At 37.7% G+C, this 19,309-nt stretch overlaps 1 protein-coding gene across 1 annotated transcript; it reads right to left on the bottom strand.

The window, feature by feature from the left end:
* Nucleotides 1-890: 890 nt before the first annotated feature.
* Nucleotides 891-19,102, bottom strand: APIP (APAF1 interacting protein). The gene is made up of 8 exons (XM_050336342.1): nt 18,955-19,102; nt 13,513-13,613; nt 10,444-10,492; nt 8,994-9,111; nt 7,802-7,937; nt 5,075-5,242; nt 4,424-4,546; nt 891-3,201 (listed from the first exon to the last, which is right to left on the bottom strand). The coding sequence occupies exons 1-7, from the start codon at nt 18,982-18,984 to the stop codon at nt 4,447-4,449; spliced, it is 702 nt and encodes a 233-aa protein (XP_050192299.1). The 5' UTR covers nt 18,985-19,102; the 3' UTR covers nt 891-3,201; nt 4,424-4,446.
* Nucleotides 19,103-19,309: the final 207 nt, after the last annotated feature.

The following is a 19,309-nucleotide window of genomic DNA, read 5'->3' as shown; positions in this document are numbered from 1 at the left end:
AGACTATAGAAAAATCTAAAAGTTTAGTTTTTCAAAATGCTTTTGATTTCAATAGATTAAAAACCTAAGAAACAGACAATGGTTGTGTTTACATTCGAGGTTTCATCTCCAAAATAATTTTGCCATGCTGCACTCAGTATGCTGAAACCCTAGCACTCAAATTTAGCAGAAACATGACCCTGTGCTAATGATGTCAACTAAAAAATAGTGAGATTTTATTTATCATCTGATTTACATAATAAAACCTTGGGCAGTACCAGGATAAATGCCTGAGAACTCTTTTTCAGATTCAGGGACTTAAAAATTTGCTTTTTTAAAAATCACATCAGGTAGCATTCTTCTGGAGTAACAACTTCTAGCATGAAGCTGGCTTGAAATAAAACCAAATACACAGATCCACCGATTTCTAGGAAAGCTCTGATGAGCTCGTAGCAAAGGGCAGTAACAGGCACCTCTACTCTCTCTGCTACATAGCCTCTCAGCTCAGAGGGCTCTGGGTCTGTAAGGCACAACTTAAATTTCACCTAACAAGTAGGAAAAGAAAACAAAAATAAAGCCTGCAAGGGTTCACCTCCCCTTAGAACAAAACCTAAATGGAAGTCCAAAGTGACTTGAAAAATGAAGCATTCTCCTGATTTCCTTACAGCTTACAAATCTCTAGAGATAACTCCTTTCCATAGGAATGCCTAAACTTGTATCTGCTCAGAGCTTTTTTAACACTTTTGTTATTAGGAAGGATTAATATCAAACTATGTATTTTCTTCTGCTGCTTGATACAATAGGAATCCATTTAAAGTGCTCCAGGGAATTTTTTGCCAATTTGTCATCTCCTGTAAAATAATAAGAAATTGTTGCAAACCTATTTGCCAAAAATGCATGGTAAAAAACAATTTAGAGGAAGGTTACTGGTTTATTTGTATTGTTCCATTAGACAGTGAATTTTTTCGATGTTAATTTTTAAATTACAATTTTGGAGATAAAGCAAATAGGATGCCAGTTGTTCAGGCATTACAGCTTTCACTAAAGAACATATATTGGCATCATAACTGCTTACTCTAAGTTACAAGTTCTATCTCTTAATGTTTCAAGATGCTGTATTCTGCAGTTTTATTTCCTTCTTGGAAAGCAAACAGGATGTTTGGTAGGAAGTTACTTTTATTGAGAAATGTTGGAACTTACTTAGCTTTTTGGATGAGCCACTTGAAATGGGAATTATGTCATTTTGACATAAGCCTATCTGGTGATACTAAACCTAGATAATCGGCTCAGTGGAGATCAAGCTTCCGCTGTAAATGCATAAAAATATCTAGCTGGCTTTTTTAGCCCGCAATTCACATCAGGAAATTATATACACTTAAAACCAGAAAACAGTAATCATTTCACAAGTTTATGAAGCCACCAGAGTTGTAAAGGCATTAATTTCTTTGATGAGAGTTCACATCAGAAGAGTGCATTTAGCTCATTTCCATATCACTGGATGGGACTCCAAACATCTTGGAATCCTGTATGACAAAACTTCTTAGTTACTATAGAAATTGGATGTTTTACACAAATTTTAGAAATGCTATAGAGTGGCAAATTGGAGCTAGAAGAGAAAGTGAATATTTGTAATTAACATGACCCTAGAGGAATATATTTGGCAAAAAAACCTTTCCTCGTGAGTGTTCTTTTATAGTTTGTCATTATACATGCAAAACAAACCAACACTAAGCATAAATATACTTCTTTATACATTCCTTATACTTAGAAAACATCAGCATTATGGAATGATACAATTATGATCTGTTCTGAAACCATCATCAGAATACCACAGGAATTTACTTTTTTGCAGAAATCAGGCAGTTTAAATATTTGCCACTGACAAACAAGTGCCTAATACTGAAAAAATGTATTGATAAACATATAGCCAACAATCTGCAGTAAGGCAGTGATAACCACTATTTCACAATAACCAAGGTCACGCACACCCCATAAGGCTTAAAGGTTACACGCTGCAGGTACAGCACTACAGGGAAGCTGTAGCAAGTATAGCACTGTAGGGAATGACAAACATGCCCAACATTTACAAGACATTGAACTTAACTGTCATTTCCAGGAAAAGGGGAAAGTGTTGTCTGCCATCTCCGGAATCATCCCTCTTATCTTTTGCCCTGGCTCTGGTTCTCTTTGAACACACCTTTGACCAGTGGCTTATTAGGAAATAATTTAGTAATTTTCTTTCCCCCACTCCCACTTTTAGGTTGAAGAGTTAATTCACCTCATGGAAGCTCAAAAAAAAAAAAGCCAGAGACGTTGTAAGAGAAAGCAGTGGGAATGCACGGCCCCTAACAGAGAACAAGGTCACAGTTGGTGCCTACCCTGTCTCAATTCACCCTTGGGAACAGAGTCTCAACACTCAATCTGAAAACTGGTCACTGAAGGCTTTCAATAATGCCACTGGGGAGCCATTGCAGAAGATTTTGAAAGACACTGTGTCATAAATATGCGATACTACATTTTAATGAGCACTTTGATTAAATCTACCTTAGGGGGGCTAATCAGAGGTCATAAAAAGTTGTTCTGAAGTTGCAATAAACAAAATGTTACTCAAAGTGAAGGAATGTAAAGATGTAAAAACCAGACAAGACCCACAGCAGTCTTCCAGTAACTACAAAATACACACTATAAAATTATGTGTTTCCTACTCATTATAATGACAATTAGGAGAATTTAAAAATACGTATGCTACAGGCTTAATTAAAAAAAAAAGCTATGAACATGGCATGAAGGAATCACAGTTCAAACAATGCTTTAAACTTTATTAACTTCTAATTAAGGGGTTGTCCTCTCTTTTTTTCCTGAAGAATAAAAGCTACTATAACTTTCAGAAGTGGAGAGTTATAATATAGAATTACAGCAGGATCAGCCAATGTAGGTTGTTGAAATGTCAATTTTTAAGGCACACAAACAAAATGTCATGTTAGTTCTCCATAGTTATTCAAAATCTTTTTTTTGCATCTCAGTTTTCATTTCTGCTACTGTAGCGCTCAACAGGATTCATAAATAGCAATTCAGTTGTTTTGAAGTCTCCTTTTCTTCTTGGATGCGTTGAACAATCTAAAACTGCCTGCTGGCATCTGTCAATCCCCTGAGTATAACAGCACCCCCTTCTGGCTCCAAGTGTGAGTTGAAATCTGGAACTCCCACCACCACGTAAGAAACCTGCACAGGAGAAACAAGGTAAAAGTGAAAATATTCTCAAACTAGGTATTTAGTCACAATAAATAGGCAAAGGAATACTAATGCCACTACAGCAGCCGAACCTATTCAATTGTAGGGGCTGAGGTGCAATTTTAGAAAGGTTCTCATGGGACATGAGGTAGCTCTGTGCAGGTGTGGCAGCCTGCATGTCTTCATCACTGTATGCAGTGGCAGCACTCCAAATGCCTGCTAACACAGAGACTCACTGACAGCAAGTCTCCTGTCCAGCTGCTTCGTCCTCCAGTGTGGGCATAAAGGCTAATGATCCAAGTCCCTGTCTGTTCTGGGCTCATGCAGCCTGAGCAACCATTTGTCATTTCTTCTGATGAAAACGTGGTGGGTGCAGTGGATTATCTGATAGAACGACTCTGCAACAAGTTAGCATATCCTGTTTAATTACACCATCACTTTGGCCAAGAAATCCCTTTATAATCTCTGTACTGGTATCTTTAAACTTGCTTACGTTTTCAGGAAGAGGTGTCTCAAACTCTGAAGTGTTATGCTACCACTGTGTTTTGCCATACCAAACTGTACATTGCTTTTGTGAGAACTGTTTCAGGGATCTTTCATGTTATCTATGTTATCTGTGTGCTTTTACTTCAAACAATTTCTTACAAACACTTTCAAAACGGATCACTGCTGCGCTAGAAAACAGAAAGTCAAGGTACTTTGCTACATGAGGGAAACAGGTGACAGTAATCAGTGAAACTCTATTTGCAACCAGCCAAGTCCACTGAAGGAAAAAACCAAATCCACAAAACTCCCCAACCAATGCGCCATACAAATAACACCAGGGATGGACTGAAACCAAATCTGATCCTGCAAGCTGGGTGTTCAGACGTCTCTGTACACATTAGCTAACTAGGCTGTGGTTTTCTTAGTCCACTGCTTTCACTGGTAATCCTTGGTACTGTTTTGTTTTAAAAAGCAATCGCACTCCATGTTGTAAATAGGTACTAAATATGCACAAAACACACTTGACTATTAATATTTTCTGTTGTTGTTGTTGCATTGTGTGGAAAACGAGCATTATTTCAGGCATAGATATAACTGCAGTGGTAACAAAGCAGACTGGGGGAAGATGAGCAATACTGAAGTTTCCTGAGTGGGAAAGAAGACTGAAGTGATGGTGTCATCTGAGTCCCTCCCTTCAAACAGATCATCTGTACAGATAAATTCACACCTGAATATAAATGTTGTTGACATTTACAAGATCCCGTTTTCTCCAGCTGGATGTTTTGAAGGATCTAGCCCATGCTGCTTCATCTGCACTGCGATATCAAACAAGTAATCATAACACTCACACCTAAAATTAATAAAGAAAAAAAGTGAAATGTAAGTAAGGCTCAAGTCTTACCATGTTTTATGAAAACTACTATTTTCTTTCCTGCAGCTTTATATCACCAATGCAACAGTCTAAATGGACAGCCCTATTACTGTTATTTCCAATCCTGTGGTATGGCAAGTGCTCAGCATTTTTATTGCATTTCTATCAGCAGATGAAAGTAAATTCCAAAAATGGTACTAGGGAAGACTGCACAAACAGCATTGGCAGATGTCATATAAAAGCAGGGATTCCCTGCAGGTTTCATATAAGGAGGGACTTGTCCATATGAAAGGAAAATGTTGGCAACCTTATTAGCCAACACTGATATAAAAGAAAAACGAAGCAATGGAATCATGGATGAACCCACTCCCAAAAGCTCCCTACGCATGCAGTGAAGCCTTAACGCTATGAATCATTGTCCATGGGTTGAAAATACACATGACATTAAGTTCACTAAGATTTTGAGGTATAGCAGCAAAAGACAGCATGTTGCTAAATTGTACTCACATTGTTTTGGCTTTTTCCCATGTTCCTCCCCATACATAAACACCATGACGTCTGACCAATACAGCACAAGAGTCTGGGTATTTTTCCATTGCAAGTGCCATTCTTTCCTTGAGATCCTTCTCTTCTGGTGTATTCTCAATAATGGGAACCACTAGTGTATCATCATATCTAAAAGAAATATGAATGTCCATGTATTCAAAAAAAAAACCCTGCGCTTGGATCTATGAAGCTTTTCCCTAAGAAAGAGATTGTCCTTTGACTGTGTAAAGATGTTAATAAATTTTCAGCACTAATGATTTTATACTCTTCTCTTGTGAGTCATGCTGTAACATAAGAATTCTCAGGAACATCTCTCACTCCCAAACATATACTATGCTGGCAATATCGGAGCTAGACTTGAGGCACAAAAAGAAAAGAACACTTCAATCTATTAGGTGTAGTTGTTTATTCACATATCACTTTGTACTTGGGTCTCTTTACAACTTTTTCAAACTCTCCATCCTGTATTGGCATCATCTACTAGCTTTACCTCAGATTAAATTATTTAAAAGAATCATATCATGAAAAAGGAAATGAAGCTGTTTGCTGGAGAGCAGAAAAAAATTAATTTAGGTAGTCCAAAAAGCCCCTGGAAGATTGTCCTTCTAAGGCATATAAATAGAAAGTAGAGTCAACACATGAAAAATAAATTCTCTGTGATGGAGTCATTGGTGGGCTACATGTGATCTTAAGAGAGCCTCAGAACCCCAGTTCCAAAGACAAGATGATGCATGTTACTCAGTGGAACTTGCCTAAGAGTTTCTTCTGAAGGAGGACTGGGATATTTGGCATTGTATGAACCTTAATTAACACTGGCAGAAACTTGTTTAAATAGTTTTAATAAGTCCCCACTTCAGGTTCAGGTTTATCATTGAGATCACTTAGATATTTCATGAGTGGATGCTGGTAGTACTTACTTTTATAAAACACAGAAAGGAGGCAATGGTAAAAAAACCCAGAAGCAACAGCTTGTACTTCAAATCCAATATTCAGAAAATGAAAGTCTCATCCCTTACAGTTTTCAATGCTGTTGCTTTCTCAAAGAAGCTATAAAAATAGTGAATGAAGAAAATAAAGTGGTATTTGCAGTTTTACTTTGACTCTTATGTATACTGATCACCAAAGCTAGATTTGAGGCCAAATGAGCTAATGGACTGGCTTCCTACGTTCTGCTTTCTACGTGAGCTTGGAAGCAGGTATAAATACCATAACTGATCCCTAATCACAACCATAAGCTTTTTATCAAAAACTAATATCTATAAAATGTCAAGAAGACTCTGAATGAGCTAAATACTTGATATCTCTTTAGTTTTATGGAAATATAAGCAGCCTACATTTAGTCAAAACTTAATTTAAAATACCCTGTCATAGTCTGGATTTTCAAAGCTGTTTACTACTGATCTAATTCTCCTTCTAAAGAAATTGAAGGGAAACTACTCTGGCACCACTGGAGTCATATTTAGGCAAAAAACCCACTTCTGATTATCATATCTGTAGCATTTTCCAGGATAGCTTCCAATGAGAAACAACATACTTTCAATCTGTTTTTTGAAAGGTACAATTTTCTACTATCAAATTTCTTTGCAATTCAATGGGGAGCCTTGTGTGAGGCAAGACAGTGGAATCATTCTAGTATGGATAAATATGTGGTTATGAGCAATATAATCTGAAGCTTTGATTTCTTTACTTTTTCTGGTAAAGTAACAGGGTGATACCAGCAACTTGGAGGTGTGGAACCCGATAAATATGATGTCTCCTGACTAACATACAATGTCTCTTGACTAATATTTAGCAATATTTGAGAGTTCAAAATGCATATCCAAAATAGAAAATTGATGTGGATGTTTTTAAAACTAGAGCTGTTAGAAAATTCAATGCAAGGGATTGTATTTTGCCACATTAAAAATGCACATGCTAATGCTGACAAGAAGGTAAAGTTGGCAAGTCAACCAAAATGGAACAAAATATGCTGGAGCATAAAATCACATATGTCTTGCTCCCTTGCCAAAGGGCAATAGTTAGATACAAAAATTAACATCAAAAAGTAGAAAGAATTTAGCATTTCAATTTCTCATCTACTTGTCACATGTTATATAAATGTTGTTTGCAGATCCCAATTCAACACTCTGTGGGTGGAGACCTCAAAACAAGCCATCACACATAATTTGGAATAACTCAGCACTTACCTCAGAGCTCATCCTTGAAAAGTAATAACATTATCTTTAATGAGCTGTTTATTCTGAATTTTCTTTCAAACTCTGTCAAGTAAAATCTGAAATCCTCTACTCTCTTAACATGCCCTAAACTAGCACAGGCAGTGATATGCAAAGTCCACCCAAATGTAGTTTTTACATGCTATCAATCCAACCTAAAGCTGGTTGGCTCCAGTTTCAGCCTAACACTGTGTCAACATCTCAGGATGCAGCTCCTAATTTGGCTTGTTGCTGTAGCTCAACAGACCACAGTAGCCTTGACATTACAAGATTTTATCTCAGATCTCTTCCAGAGGCTTGCGACCTTACAGAAAGCCAGTGACTCATTTATTCCAGAGGTCTTTTAACTTCTTACTCCTAACACTTTGTATTACACACTTTAGGCACATAACTTGAACGATGCATCATCTATTTATATTGTTGAAAACAAATGATCAAATATCATGCCTCTTAATTTTTAAGTATAGAGAAGTACCTGTAATAGCCTCCTGAAGTACATTTCTGGATTCCTTTTATCATCTCCTGATGGGTAATACGGAACTCAGTCCCTGGGTAAAGAAGGGTAGCCATAACAGCAGCCTTGGAATGAGTATGGATCACTGCACCTGCCCCTAAGAATATAAGAAGTAGAAAAAAATTTAGAATTAGTTTAAAAATGTATCTATTAGGAAAATTTTATTCGCATACTTGATTAAAAACCTTTGATTGGGCATCTTAGCAAATGGTGATCTATTGCATTAGAGGAAAAAATATACAGCAACCTAAATGAAGGTATGAGATCATTACTCACCTATAAAGGTTATGGATCGTCTTAGGACACTAGTGTTAACTTTTAGTTAGTGACAAATTCCAGGAGACAAACTACTCGTATAAATTCAAGGAGAAACACTACTTGTACATTTCTTTAGGTACTGCAATGACTGAAACACTGTATTTATTTTATCAGAGTTCTGAGATTTTAAAGAATTTCCAAACTGATTTGTTAAATGAAAGTTTAGAGACTTTTACTTTGTTCTTATGTCTTCTTCAATTATCCACTGATTCTCTGAAAAAACATTTCTTGTTACCTTACTGCATCATGATGGAAAAATGGGCAGACAATAATTATAATCTACTTATGAAGTTGCAATGTTGCCATTCCTCAGGTACACAGGTAAGCTTCTTGTGCAGGAAGACTAGAAGAGACCCCTTAAATCCTTTCTAAAACAACAGATGTAAATCGTACACAACATCAAAAGCTCCCTATTACTGTCCACCTGCAAAAGAAAAGTTTCATACCTTTTTCACCTAGTCATAATTGTTAATCTCAGCCAGTGGATGCAACGGGATCTAAACTATAGCTGCTGAACAGGCAAAACTACTGGTTTAAAACTGCTGTAAATCCCCCAGCTTCCCCTACAACCTACCAATATACTGCACTAAAAATTAGTGATGAGGATCACAGGAATAGCTACACAAGAAGATAAAATTTTAAATCACACTGTCAGGATGTTACTATGGATTCCCTTCCATTGTATATATATCTTTGCAAATCAATTTATTTTACAGTTTCATGTTTGTTTCATTGTAACTTCTATGTATAAAGAATATGGTATTGAATATCAATTTTGTGGATGTATATTTACAGTGTTTCAGATATAGCTGAACTAAAAACATTTGCTACATACCTCTCATAGTGTAGGCATTCATAAAGAGAGGTGTGCACTGGCTTTTCTTTAGCTTCTTGTGCAGTGGAGGACCACTGATGTCCTGTTCGTTCATGTCACAAACAAACATATCTTCTGGCTGTAAGAATGAAGAAACTATTTTGACCTGTGATGATGACTTGAATAGCTTTGTTTTCCTTCTAGGGAAATAAATACATATGCACCACATATTTAATATACATATATATATTTAAATATCTATTATTTAATAACTTTATAAAAGTGCTGGAATGTACCACATTCTAGCTTCTTAGTACTTAATGACATTGTGTAATGGGAATTAATTTTAGGTACTCTTTTTATTAGGAATGATGCCAAGCAGGTATTTGTAAAACTACAGTTTTCTCAGAAAGGAGACAGCCTGCACCTAAATAACAGAAAATAGATCAAAAGGAAATGTAGCAACTGATTAAAAAAAAAAAAAAAAGGTAGATGTACTTTTCTTTCTCAACTTAAAGAACCAACAAAGGACACAAATTAAACTTACAAATAAACTATTCAACTTGCAGAACTATTTCTTTTTAAACCTTGCCTTTAGTAGCTTTACATGAATGGTACCTTTGCATCAAACTCATAATAGTACAAAGAATTGTCCAGGGCAGTAAGAAAACTTTCTTTTTAATGTTATTTTAACAGTCAGTAGAAAATAGTTGCAAGAGATTTCCTCGCTCACTGCATTCAAGTCACTGCTACAGATAGCACAGAACAGACTATCATGGTTATCTTCTGTACCTCTGCCTGCCTTACTTGTTCACATCCCCAAACACTGCTGCGAAACCGCTCGTTTCCATCAGTGAAGGGATTCCTTTTACTCCTCATGGTATTTATCCTCAGAGCTGTGAAATGACAAATCCTTTCCATGTATTATGCTATTCTAGGGGAGCTCCTGCTGTCATCAAATAGTTATCATTTCACATTCTCCCCTTTACTTACATTTTGGGGTTTTTTTTGGAAAAGAGACAGATAGACAAGGTCACCTTTGCATGTGGAGAGCCCAAATATTTACTGAGACTATCAAGAAAAAATATTTGTAATCACTCAAATGAAAATAAACAGTGAAGAGGTGTTAATGCTTCTTTATGTACGTGCCAGAATAACTTGAAACTGTGGCCAGACAGTATAAAGATAATCAAGACTGACAAAGAATAAAGCTGCGCTTGAGTTCAAATCTCACACGGTTTTGTGTTAATTTAAAGCAAAGAGATCCTCAAGACTAATATACACTGGCCACTGAAACACATACTGGCTTGCTATGGTAGTGGAGTACTGGGAGAAATCATCAGTTGTTCCAGTAAGGTAGTCAACAGTATAAGAAGTTTCCAACTTCACATAAGAAAAAGTGAAACTCTAAACAAAGGCAGTTTCACGCATTTCAAGATGAGCTCTGAGGTAAAAGTACAGCTTAACCTACCTGTATTCTTTCCTTCTGGACTCCTGAAGGAGCGATGTAGATTTCATTCCTATGAAAAGTTGCAGATGGGGAAAATCAGTAAACACAGCTGAACAATGACTTTTCAACTGCACAGGCATTATTAGAGCTCTTGAGCCACTGAGAAGAAAACAGCAAATCTAGCCCCTAATAACTTTCTTGCTCCTTCCATACATTGACATGTAGATGGTCTTCAAAACAGAACCAAATCATAAAAGGGTCTATAAAATCTTTAACTTGTGGGGGTACAAAACCCTGCTTTCAACTTTGTAAGAGATCTGAAACACAGGTAGGAAGTGTTAAAAAAAAAAAAAAAAGCGCCTCTCCCTGCAATAATTCAAACTCTAATTCCCAGAATTCAGAATAAAAATTAAATAAGAAATTGCAAGCAGATACTGATGTGTCACAAAGCAGGTCACAAAACTATTACTAAGAAATCCACAGACTACCCATAAACAGTAATAATTATCTGTAGCATTCTTCAATATAAATACTTTACTTTTTAAATGTGCAGTTTAGGGTTTTTGTGCAGTTATATATTTATTTGTATTGATAAAGAGATAATACTGATACAATGAAATTAAATGAAATTCAAGTAGAAGTGCATCACTTCTTGCAAGGTCTACATGAACAACAACTATAAAAATTGATTTAAATTAAAATTATTTTAAGATGGTGTCTGAATTATTCTCCTTATTAGCCAAAAAACCCCAACTAGATTATCTCTCTCAATTGTAATCACTATTTGGCCTCAACAGTCACATAGTAAATTCAGGAGCACAGAGACATCTAGTGAATAATTAGTCAAGTTACAGGTACATTCCCTACGGACCACGAGAAGTTTGTGTTTCTGGACAAGGACAATGGAGGTGGTGAAGGGTCTGGATCACAAATCTTATGAGGAGTGGTTGAGGGAGCTGGGGTTGTTTAGCCTGGAGAAGAGGAGGCTCAGGGGAGACCTCATCACTCTCTACTAACTATCTGAAAAGAGGTTGTAGCCAGGTGGGGGTCAGACTCTTCTCCAAGTAACGGAGAAGTGGCCTCAAGTTGCACCAGAGGGGGTTTAGATTTCATATTAGTAAAAGTTTCTTCACTGAAAGGGTTGTCAAGCACTGGAACAAGCTGCCCAGGGAAGCAGTTGGCTCACCACCTCTGGAAGTGTTCAAAACACTTCAGGCGCAGTGCTTAGGAATGTGTTTTAGTGGTGAACTTGGCTGTGGTAGCTTTATACTCGGACTCGAGGATCTTAATGGTCTGTATCAACCTAAACAATTCTGTGATTTTAACTCTTCCAAAAATAAAACCTCTTAAGATGATGTACTATTCATAGGGGTAAAACGTCTCTGAAGTACATCTAAATCTAGCTTTATCACATTTGTAATTTTTAACATTCATGAATTAACACTGCCAACATTGCATTAATTTAGTCTTAATTCCTTTGCATGAGCAAGATGATTGAGAGAACAGCGTATTGAGAAATCAAGTGGTGATTCAGCTACTAATGAAAAGACATGCAATTTTTTTTTTTTAACAGACTTTTTTCTTTTTAACCAGAAAGGAAAACTCTGATGATGAAATACAGCCTTCAAAATACAAGATACCTGACAATGAATTCTAGATCCATTTTTTAGTATGTTATCCCATGTCCAAAATGGCTTTTTTTTTTTTTCTGAGTAGTTGATATGAACATTGAGTAATGCTGATTAGGATTAGCTGGTAAAACCAGTTGTTATATTTGAATCAAATTGTAATTATTCACTATTTCCTATGTAACAATTGTAAGACAGTCTGATCTCTGCCTTATAACTTCTCATTTTGAGACAAACCTACTGCTACTGTAGATATAAAGCAGTATAGTACACACACACAACAATTCCTAAACCATGTAAAATATTGATATCAACTAAAAAAAATGTATTTATTTAGGTGTAGTCTATGCAACCAAGTAATAGAACTGCTGAGGAAAACTATACTACTGTGTTAGTGAATTCTCTGATAATGCCATTTGTCTTGCCACAACCAACATGAGTCACACTGAAATGACAAAGAAAATACGCTGCATTTAGCTATTGATGACAAATTAGTGCTAGAAAGATCTTTCCATAGACAACTTTAAAAACAAAAATTAACCCTCTTATCATTGCTCTCATTATCATTACTACTCTTGCTTTGCTGGTAAAATCAAGCAAGGAGGTGAAATGGCCTGCACAAAGTCCAAACAGCACAAATATTTGCATTTAGAATCTTTTCTTCCTATATATACGTATATATATATATAATATATACATTTGAATAGCAATGGCTGTTTGTGCATGCATGCAAGTGTATATCAGAAAAATGAGAAGTCAGACACTCTCAAGTTAATATCACAACCCTGTGACTGGGGACAGAATTGCAGGCTCTGTGTAAGGCATTTTGCAGAATGAGGACTTTTTTAGTGGCCACTGAGAGGAGCTCTGTCTCCACTAAAAGCTTGGGAATTATGAATAAGGGGGAGACAAGCAAATTAAAACACAAAGCGGTGCTTCTTAGTAGCAGATACACACCAAAAATTGTTGCTACTACCTGTCCTGCTTTAATTATATGTTAAGTATGTCTCCTTAGAAATTATCTCAGTAGAATAGTAATCTCCTTCTTAAAGGAAATTACTTGCCTGCAAAATGTGTAGGGTGAGACTGATCTCATTTAACCACAGGCATTTGAAAGTCATGTGCCTGGTGTAACCCACTCTAAATTCCATAGTCAATGAAATGAAAAAGAGGGAATGCATTGTTCTTTAAAGACAATTCATCTGCCTTAAACAAAGATAGGAAAAGGACAGAAAAAAGTCACTCTCTGAAGTTGTCTCTCTCCATTGAAGGGACTGCAGTGATTAATTCAGACTAGTCATCTCCCTTCTATATGGTTAAATTTGGCAGACTCTTCATTTCCCCCTCCACCTTCTTGCTCACTCACTTTCATTTTTCATGGAACTGAAATGCCCTCACCAACCACTAAAGGCAGCCAGCCCCTCTCCAACCATCACATTGTTTCTCTTTCATCATTACTTACCCATGTTTCAAGCTGATTCCTCCACCAGTTCCCGTCACCCAGCCTAAACCATAAAACAGTCTACAAAGCTCTGGGATAAGATTCCTTGGATGTAACTTATCCTAAAAATAAATTAAAGAAATAAGTAAAAAACATCAGCTAAGCCACAAACCTAAGAATTTAAATTCTGAAACTGAGTTTAAAGGAGTAGTACTTTTGTATTGCAGTACAACAGTCTAATTTATGCTTACGAACTTCAGACACAAAATGACTGCAAGTTTCCATAATGCCTTTTAGGTTTTGCCAGGGACATTCACATCTTGAAAGAAACAAACAAACCTCCCATATTAAATGCATGTCTGATTATCCTTCACAAAAAAAGGTCTCATTTCAAGTTTGAGTGCAGCAGCCCACAGATATTACACCAGCAAGATTATGTCATGCACTATTGCCACAAGATAAAAAGGGAAAATAAATGCATCTAACACACATTTTGAAAAGCTCAGCTAATTGTTTTTCCCAACTGTTTTCTGTAAGTTTATTTTGTTTGATTTGCAAATTTCAGTAGAACAGATTTTAGTAGTTGTTGCATATTTTTAAATAGCAGTCAAAAATATCATAGAAAATATAGTCAAATTATTTTGTGAACTTCACATTCCTACATTTTTACAATGTGAGGTTACTTCACATGCAGTCTAGCCAGAAGGCAAACTGCATTATTGTAACATTTCTTTCAGAAGGAAAAAAAGTTCTTAATTTTTTTCACATTCCATAGTATATTACATCAATAAGCAAATCTGCATCTATATATTAACCAAAGGTATCTGTTGTGTCACAGATTCATTTATAGTTAATCTGAAACAGAATGGCTTTACAGTACAAGTCAAAACTATTTACTGGAAATCCAAAACATGATTCTGCACTGAACATACACAACTAAGAAAGCTGTACCTTACAGGTAGTGGTCTTCAATAAGTGAGGACTACATTGGAAAACAAAAAATTTGAATATTGGAATCATTTACCTGACAAATGTAACCAGTAATCACAGAGAAAGCTGTGAGATGCTACTTTAATCCATGCTGCATGCTTGAATTTATGCATTTACATATTGTCTTGAGTATTTCTTTTAGCTTATGTGAGAGAATAAAAAGCCAAAATCTTTCCCCATTTACCAGTGTAAAAATAAAAATCACATGTGCTTTCGCAAAGATCCTGATACAACTGACTGAACCCATCAACTAGGAAATTAAAAGTAGAGAAACAGAAAATACATTTATGTTAATTTATCTCCCAGAGATCAGGTAATATTTCCACTTCATTACCTCAGTAATACAGCCACTTTTTTTCTTGTATGGGTTTCATCTGAACTGGGATTCAGTTCAGATGCTATTCCTGCCGCCTCTGATTTCCTTTCTATTATTGAAAGCATCTCTTAATATATTAAAAAAAAATCATTTTACTCATCTGAAGCAATAGAAACAAGACTCTAACCAGCACTCCTGGAAACTTAAGAAGTCAAGATTTTTAAAGAACCACGAACTGAACCCTCATCAGTTCACACACCTGAAACAATTAGAACAGCAGATAAAAGAGTACAATGAAAGAAAAAAGACTTCAGGCCAAATAAGCAAACACCTAAACTACAAGTGAAAAAAAACCACCAGAGATCTTCCCCATTCACATAACTGAAAATGAAATCCTTTCTTTCCAGCTCTTCGTCACTGAAAATAATAAGATAAATGAAGTTTACTCCGACTAGTGAAACATTCCTCAAATACTAATGACTCTGAAATGTACTGTGAACAGAAAATATTAATGCATGTGTCATATGTTTACAAATATAAAGCAAGGACATAGTATGTATATAAACTATGAGTCCCTGTTTTGTTGTTCTGATTTATTTATACAGAATTAATAGCTGTACATAATTTTTAATCTATTCACCTGTCTCAAAACTGAGTCCCAAAGTATTTTGTGTCAACTCTTATTCAAAATTACATCCTTTGTAATTCATTTTTATTTCTAACCTACGTAGTACACTGGTATTTTTTCACTGCGAAGAAAAATTATGTCTCTTCTATTTTTGATGGAATAAACTTATATCAGACAGGTTTATATTGCTATTATTTATTAAATGCACACAGCCATAACAAACCCTAGATTATAACACTCCTATAGTTGTTACATACTTCTCACTGTTTGATGAATCTAGACATTTCCTGCAAAATTCATATCCATGGGAGTACATAAGTGCTTTTCACCACTTATTAAAAAAAATTTCTAGAAGTTCAGAAATTCCTCTCATCAAGAATAAACATAATCAAGAATTTTTTACTATTTTCCTGCAGATTTGCAGGATTACAAATCAATCCTCAATGTTTAACAGTATTTTTCCAGGATAGATGGATATTGATGATAACCATAAACTACCTAAATAAAAATATTACTGTATTTCATGTCTAACATTACTGCTAATAAAAATTACCGTACTTCCCATAACTAAAAAAATGGTTCTGGCCGTAATGAACCTGGGAGTGAACACATGTGAAAGCAGTAGATAACTCAACAGGATTATTCTTTGTCAAATCTCAGTTGACAGTACTTTAAAATTTGATTTTTAAGCTGAAGTACAAGTGCCACTGGTTATCTCTTCCTTCCTACCTCTCAGTCAGAATCTGGCCCAGTACTTGTCTGATACAGCTAACATGAACAATTCAGTTCTCTGCTGCTCTGCAGTTGTCATTGTAGCCTAAACTTATACAGGCTGTTAGGTATGAAGAAAAACTCCAAGAATTTCCGTGAACTAAAACAAGTGACTAATTTTTAAAATCATTAAATATTATTCAGAAAACAAATTTGCTGGTGAACTTCTAAACTGAAACTGAGTGGAAGTATTCACTGAAAATTTTCAGCAGTCAAATCTAAAGAAATTACTGTATTCTACAAGCCTGTGGTTGCTCAAGAAAAAATATTTTTTTCCTATTTTATTCAAATCACTGTACCTAATATTTAAAAACCAAAGTAAAACAAACCCACTCTCCCAAACCAAAAACCCAGAAAACAATATGGATCTAACAGAATGAAAATGAAGGCAGTCCCAAGCTGCTTGTGGAACAAGTTTGTAAAGGTTTTGGGGATAATTTGCAAAACTGAACTACAATATGGATATTTTTACAGACTGCAGTAAATAAACACTGCCTGAACTAAGTATCCCCCATTCAGAATTGCTGAGAAATCATGTATTTTCCTCAGGAATAAGCACAGACTGCACAGATGAAATCACACCACTGACATATCATATTGATGGGTAGTAAACCATGATGAGGTTTCCTTGAATAGCCATGAAGTGCTAAGTCTGATGTGGCAAACCAGATCTGTGCTATGCTGTACACATAAAGTGAGAAAAAATAAACTGGTAGATTTCTGTTTAATATCTGTCTTCAGCATAGAAAGGGATCAAATAAATCAAAATAGCAAAAATAACATCACGAGCCTTTAAAAAATTATTTTCTACAACACCTTCAGCACCACACAATGATTGTATAATGCAAAAGAGAGCGTATTTTTAGGTGAGAAACAAAATAATTCTAAGGAAGAGACAGGAAAGCAATGTGGTGAGAATTCCTCCTCTGCTTAAAAGCTTTGGACTGTCAGTTTTTACAGCAACTGCAAATCTCCCACTGAAATTGATCATTTATGGACTTTTCAAAAATTTTTACTGCAGTAACTAGAAGCTTTAATATTTTTTAAAATGACAAATGATTAGCTACTCTACTGCCCAACTTAGTCATTTACGCCCATGAAAGGACATTTCCAAGACAAACGTTTGTTTAGCAGCAAGAATTCACATTAGAGGGGAGTATTTTGTCAACACCCACAGAAGAGAGGGAACAAAAGCAAAAGAAAAAGCAGCACAGCAAAACTGGCAGACAGTTGCTTACTTGGTACCAGTATCTCTGCTGAAATATTTAGAAAAAAGTGCTGCTGTCCCCCATCCCACTCCAATGCCACAGAGACTCTAAAGCTGAATGCTCAGTGACCCTTGAAGGTCTAAAGGCTGTAAGAATCAAGCAAAGAGGAACTGGGATTGTGTGACGCCTCAAGACTGTCTCCTGGCCCATAGAACCACAGCAAGCCAAGGCTCTGCCTAACGCAGTCCCTCTGAACAGACAGAACACCTACACAGTGTTGCAACTGCTGGAGGAAAACGCTTCCAGTTGGTGTTGGACTTGCAGGACGAGGTGAGGGGAGGCACAGGTGCAAGAGCACAGCAGTGGTTCTGAGGCAGGAGACAGGGAGGGTGAATTAATGGAGATGGCAGCCTGGGGCAAGGTTTGGAGCGTCCTACTTTAACCTCATCTTTACAACCTCCAGTGACAGCGAGTCACAAGATCCTCAGGCAATCCATTGAACTGTCCCAGGTTAGAAATATTTTCCTAATGCCTACCCTAAACCTCGCTTGTTGAAACTTTATTCTCTCCTCTCTTACCTAACAGTTATGTACATAAAAAAGAAGGTCTTCCCTTTCATCTTTCTAACAACGTTTTACATTTTAAGACAATAACTCCATCTGCTTCTCATTTTATTTTATAACTAAGGAGATTCTTTCCCTCATTCCTGACAGGCCACATTACCAGTCTGCTGATTACCCCCATCTCCCTGCTGTAGGTCCAAGCTGGTTTCTTGACCAGTGCCACAAAAACCTGGAGGGTATTTTGAACCCCATCCAGGTCGTGTTCCATGTGCTCCAGCACAGTGTCTGCTTCGTCGGATGAAGCACAGCACTGCCAACTCACCTTCGGGTTGCGATGATATATAAAACCCCAATCAAAACCAAATAAACAAACAAAAATAAGCAGAAAACCCCACCCAAACAAAAAAAAAAATCACAAACAAACCTAAAAAACGCCAGAGCTACTATAAAAAGGGCCAGAAGTCCTGTAGCTGCAGCCAGACTGACAGCTGGCAACATTTTGGGAACCGCGGAGAATTTCCTTACACCTTGATACAGAATCACAAAACTGTTAGGGTTGGAAGGGACCTCTGGAGATCACCCAGTCCAACTCCCCTGCCAAGGCAGAGTCACCTGGAGCAGGTGACACAGGAACGTGTCCAGGTGGGCTTGAACTGTGTCCAGAGAGGGACTCCATGACCTCCTGTTCCAGCGCTCTGCCACCCTAGACGTAAGGAAGTTCTTCTTCATGTTGAGGTGGAAATTCTTGCGTTTTACTTTATGCCCACTACTCCTGGAACACTGGAGGCCGAGCACGCTCGGCTCCTGCCGGCTGCACTGCCCGCTGCCCGCCGGGGCGCCGCCGGCTCACAGCTTGTCACCCACCAAGACTCTCAGGGCCTCTCTGATAATTAGCAGCTGCGAAGGCACGGGCGGATTCCCGCGGTTCCCCGCGCAGCCCCGCCGCGGTCGCTCCGCTCCCCGGAGCGCAGGGGACCCCCCCAGTACCTGCTCCGCGTCCCCGGCCGCGGCCGCCATGCCAAGGGGTCCTCGATCGGGGGCTTCTCACGGACCCCGCGGGGCGCCTGCAGCGCGCCGGGGATCCCCTGCCCGCGGCACCGCCCCGGACTGGACGGGACTGGGGGGCCAGGCACCTCCCTCGGGCCGGCAGGCGGCAGTGGCCGGGGGAGGTGCGGGGGCGGGCGGGGCGTGGGTGTCCCTGCGGCTGGCGATTGCTCGTGCCCGGGGTGGCGGGGGCGCTCGGTGCCGCGGGCGGGGCGGGAGGGGTCGGTCAATCCGTTGCTCCGCGGGGCTGGGGGCGGGTCGGGTTCCTTCTGGTCAGGCAGTGAGAGGGGCAGCCCCG

This window comes from Myiozetetes cayanensis, unplaced genomic scaffold (genome assembly GCF_022539395.1).
Source record: "Myiozetetes cayanensis isolate MyiCay16 unplaced genomic scaffold, myiCay2020 scf6-25, whole genome shotgun sequence".
In the NCBI taxonomy this organism is placed as follows: Eukaryota; Metazoa; Chordata; class Aves; order Passeriformes; family Tyrannidae; genus Myiozetetes; species Myiozetetes cayanensis.
This window is presented reverse-complemented; position numbering and strand designations above follow the sequence as displayed.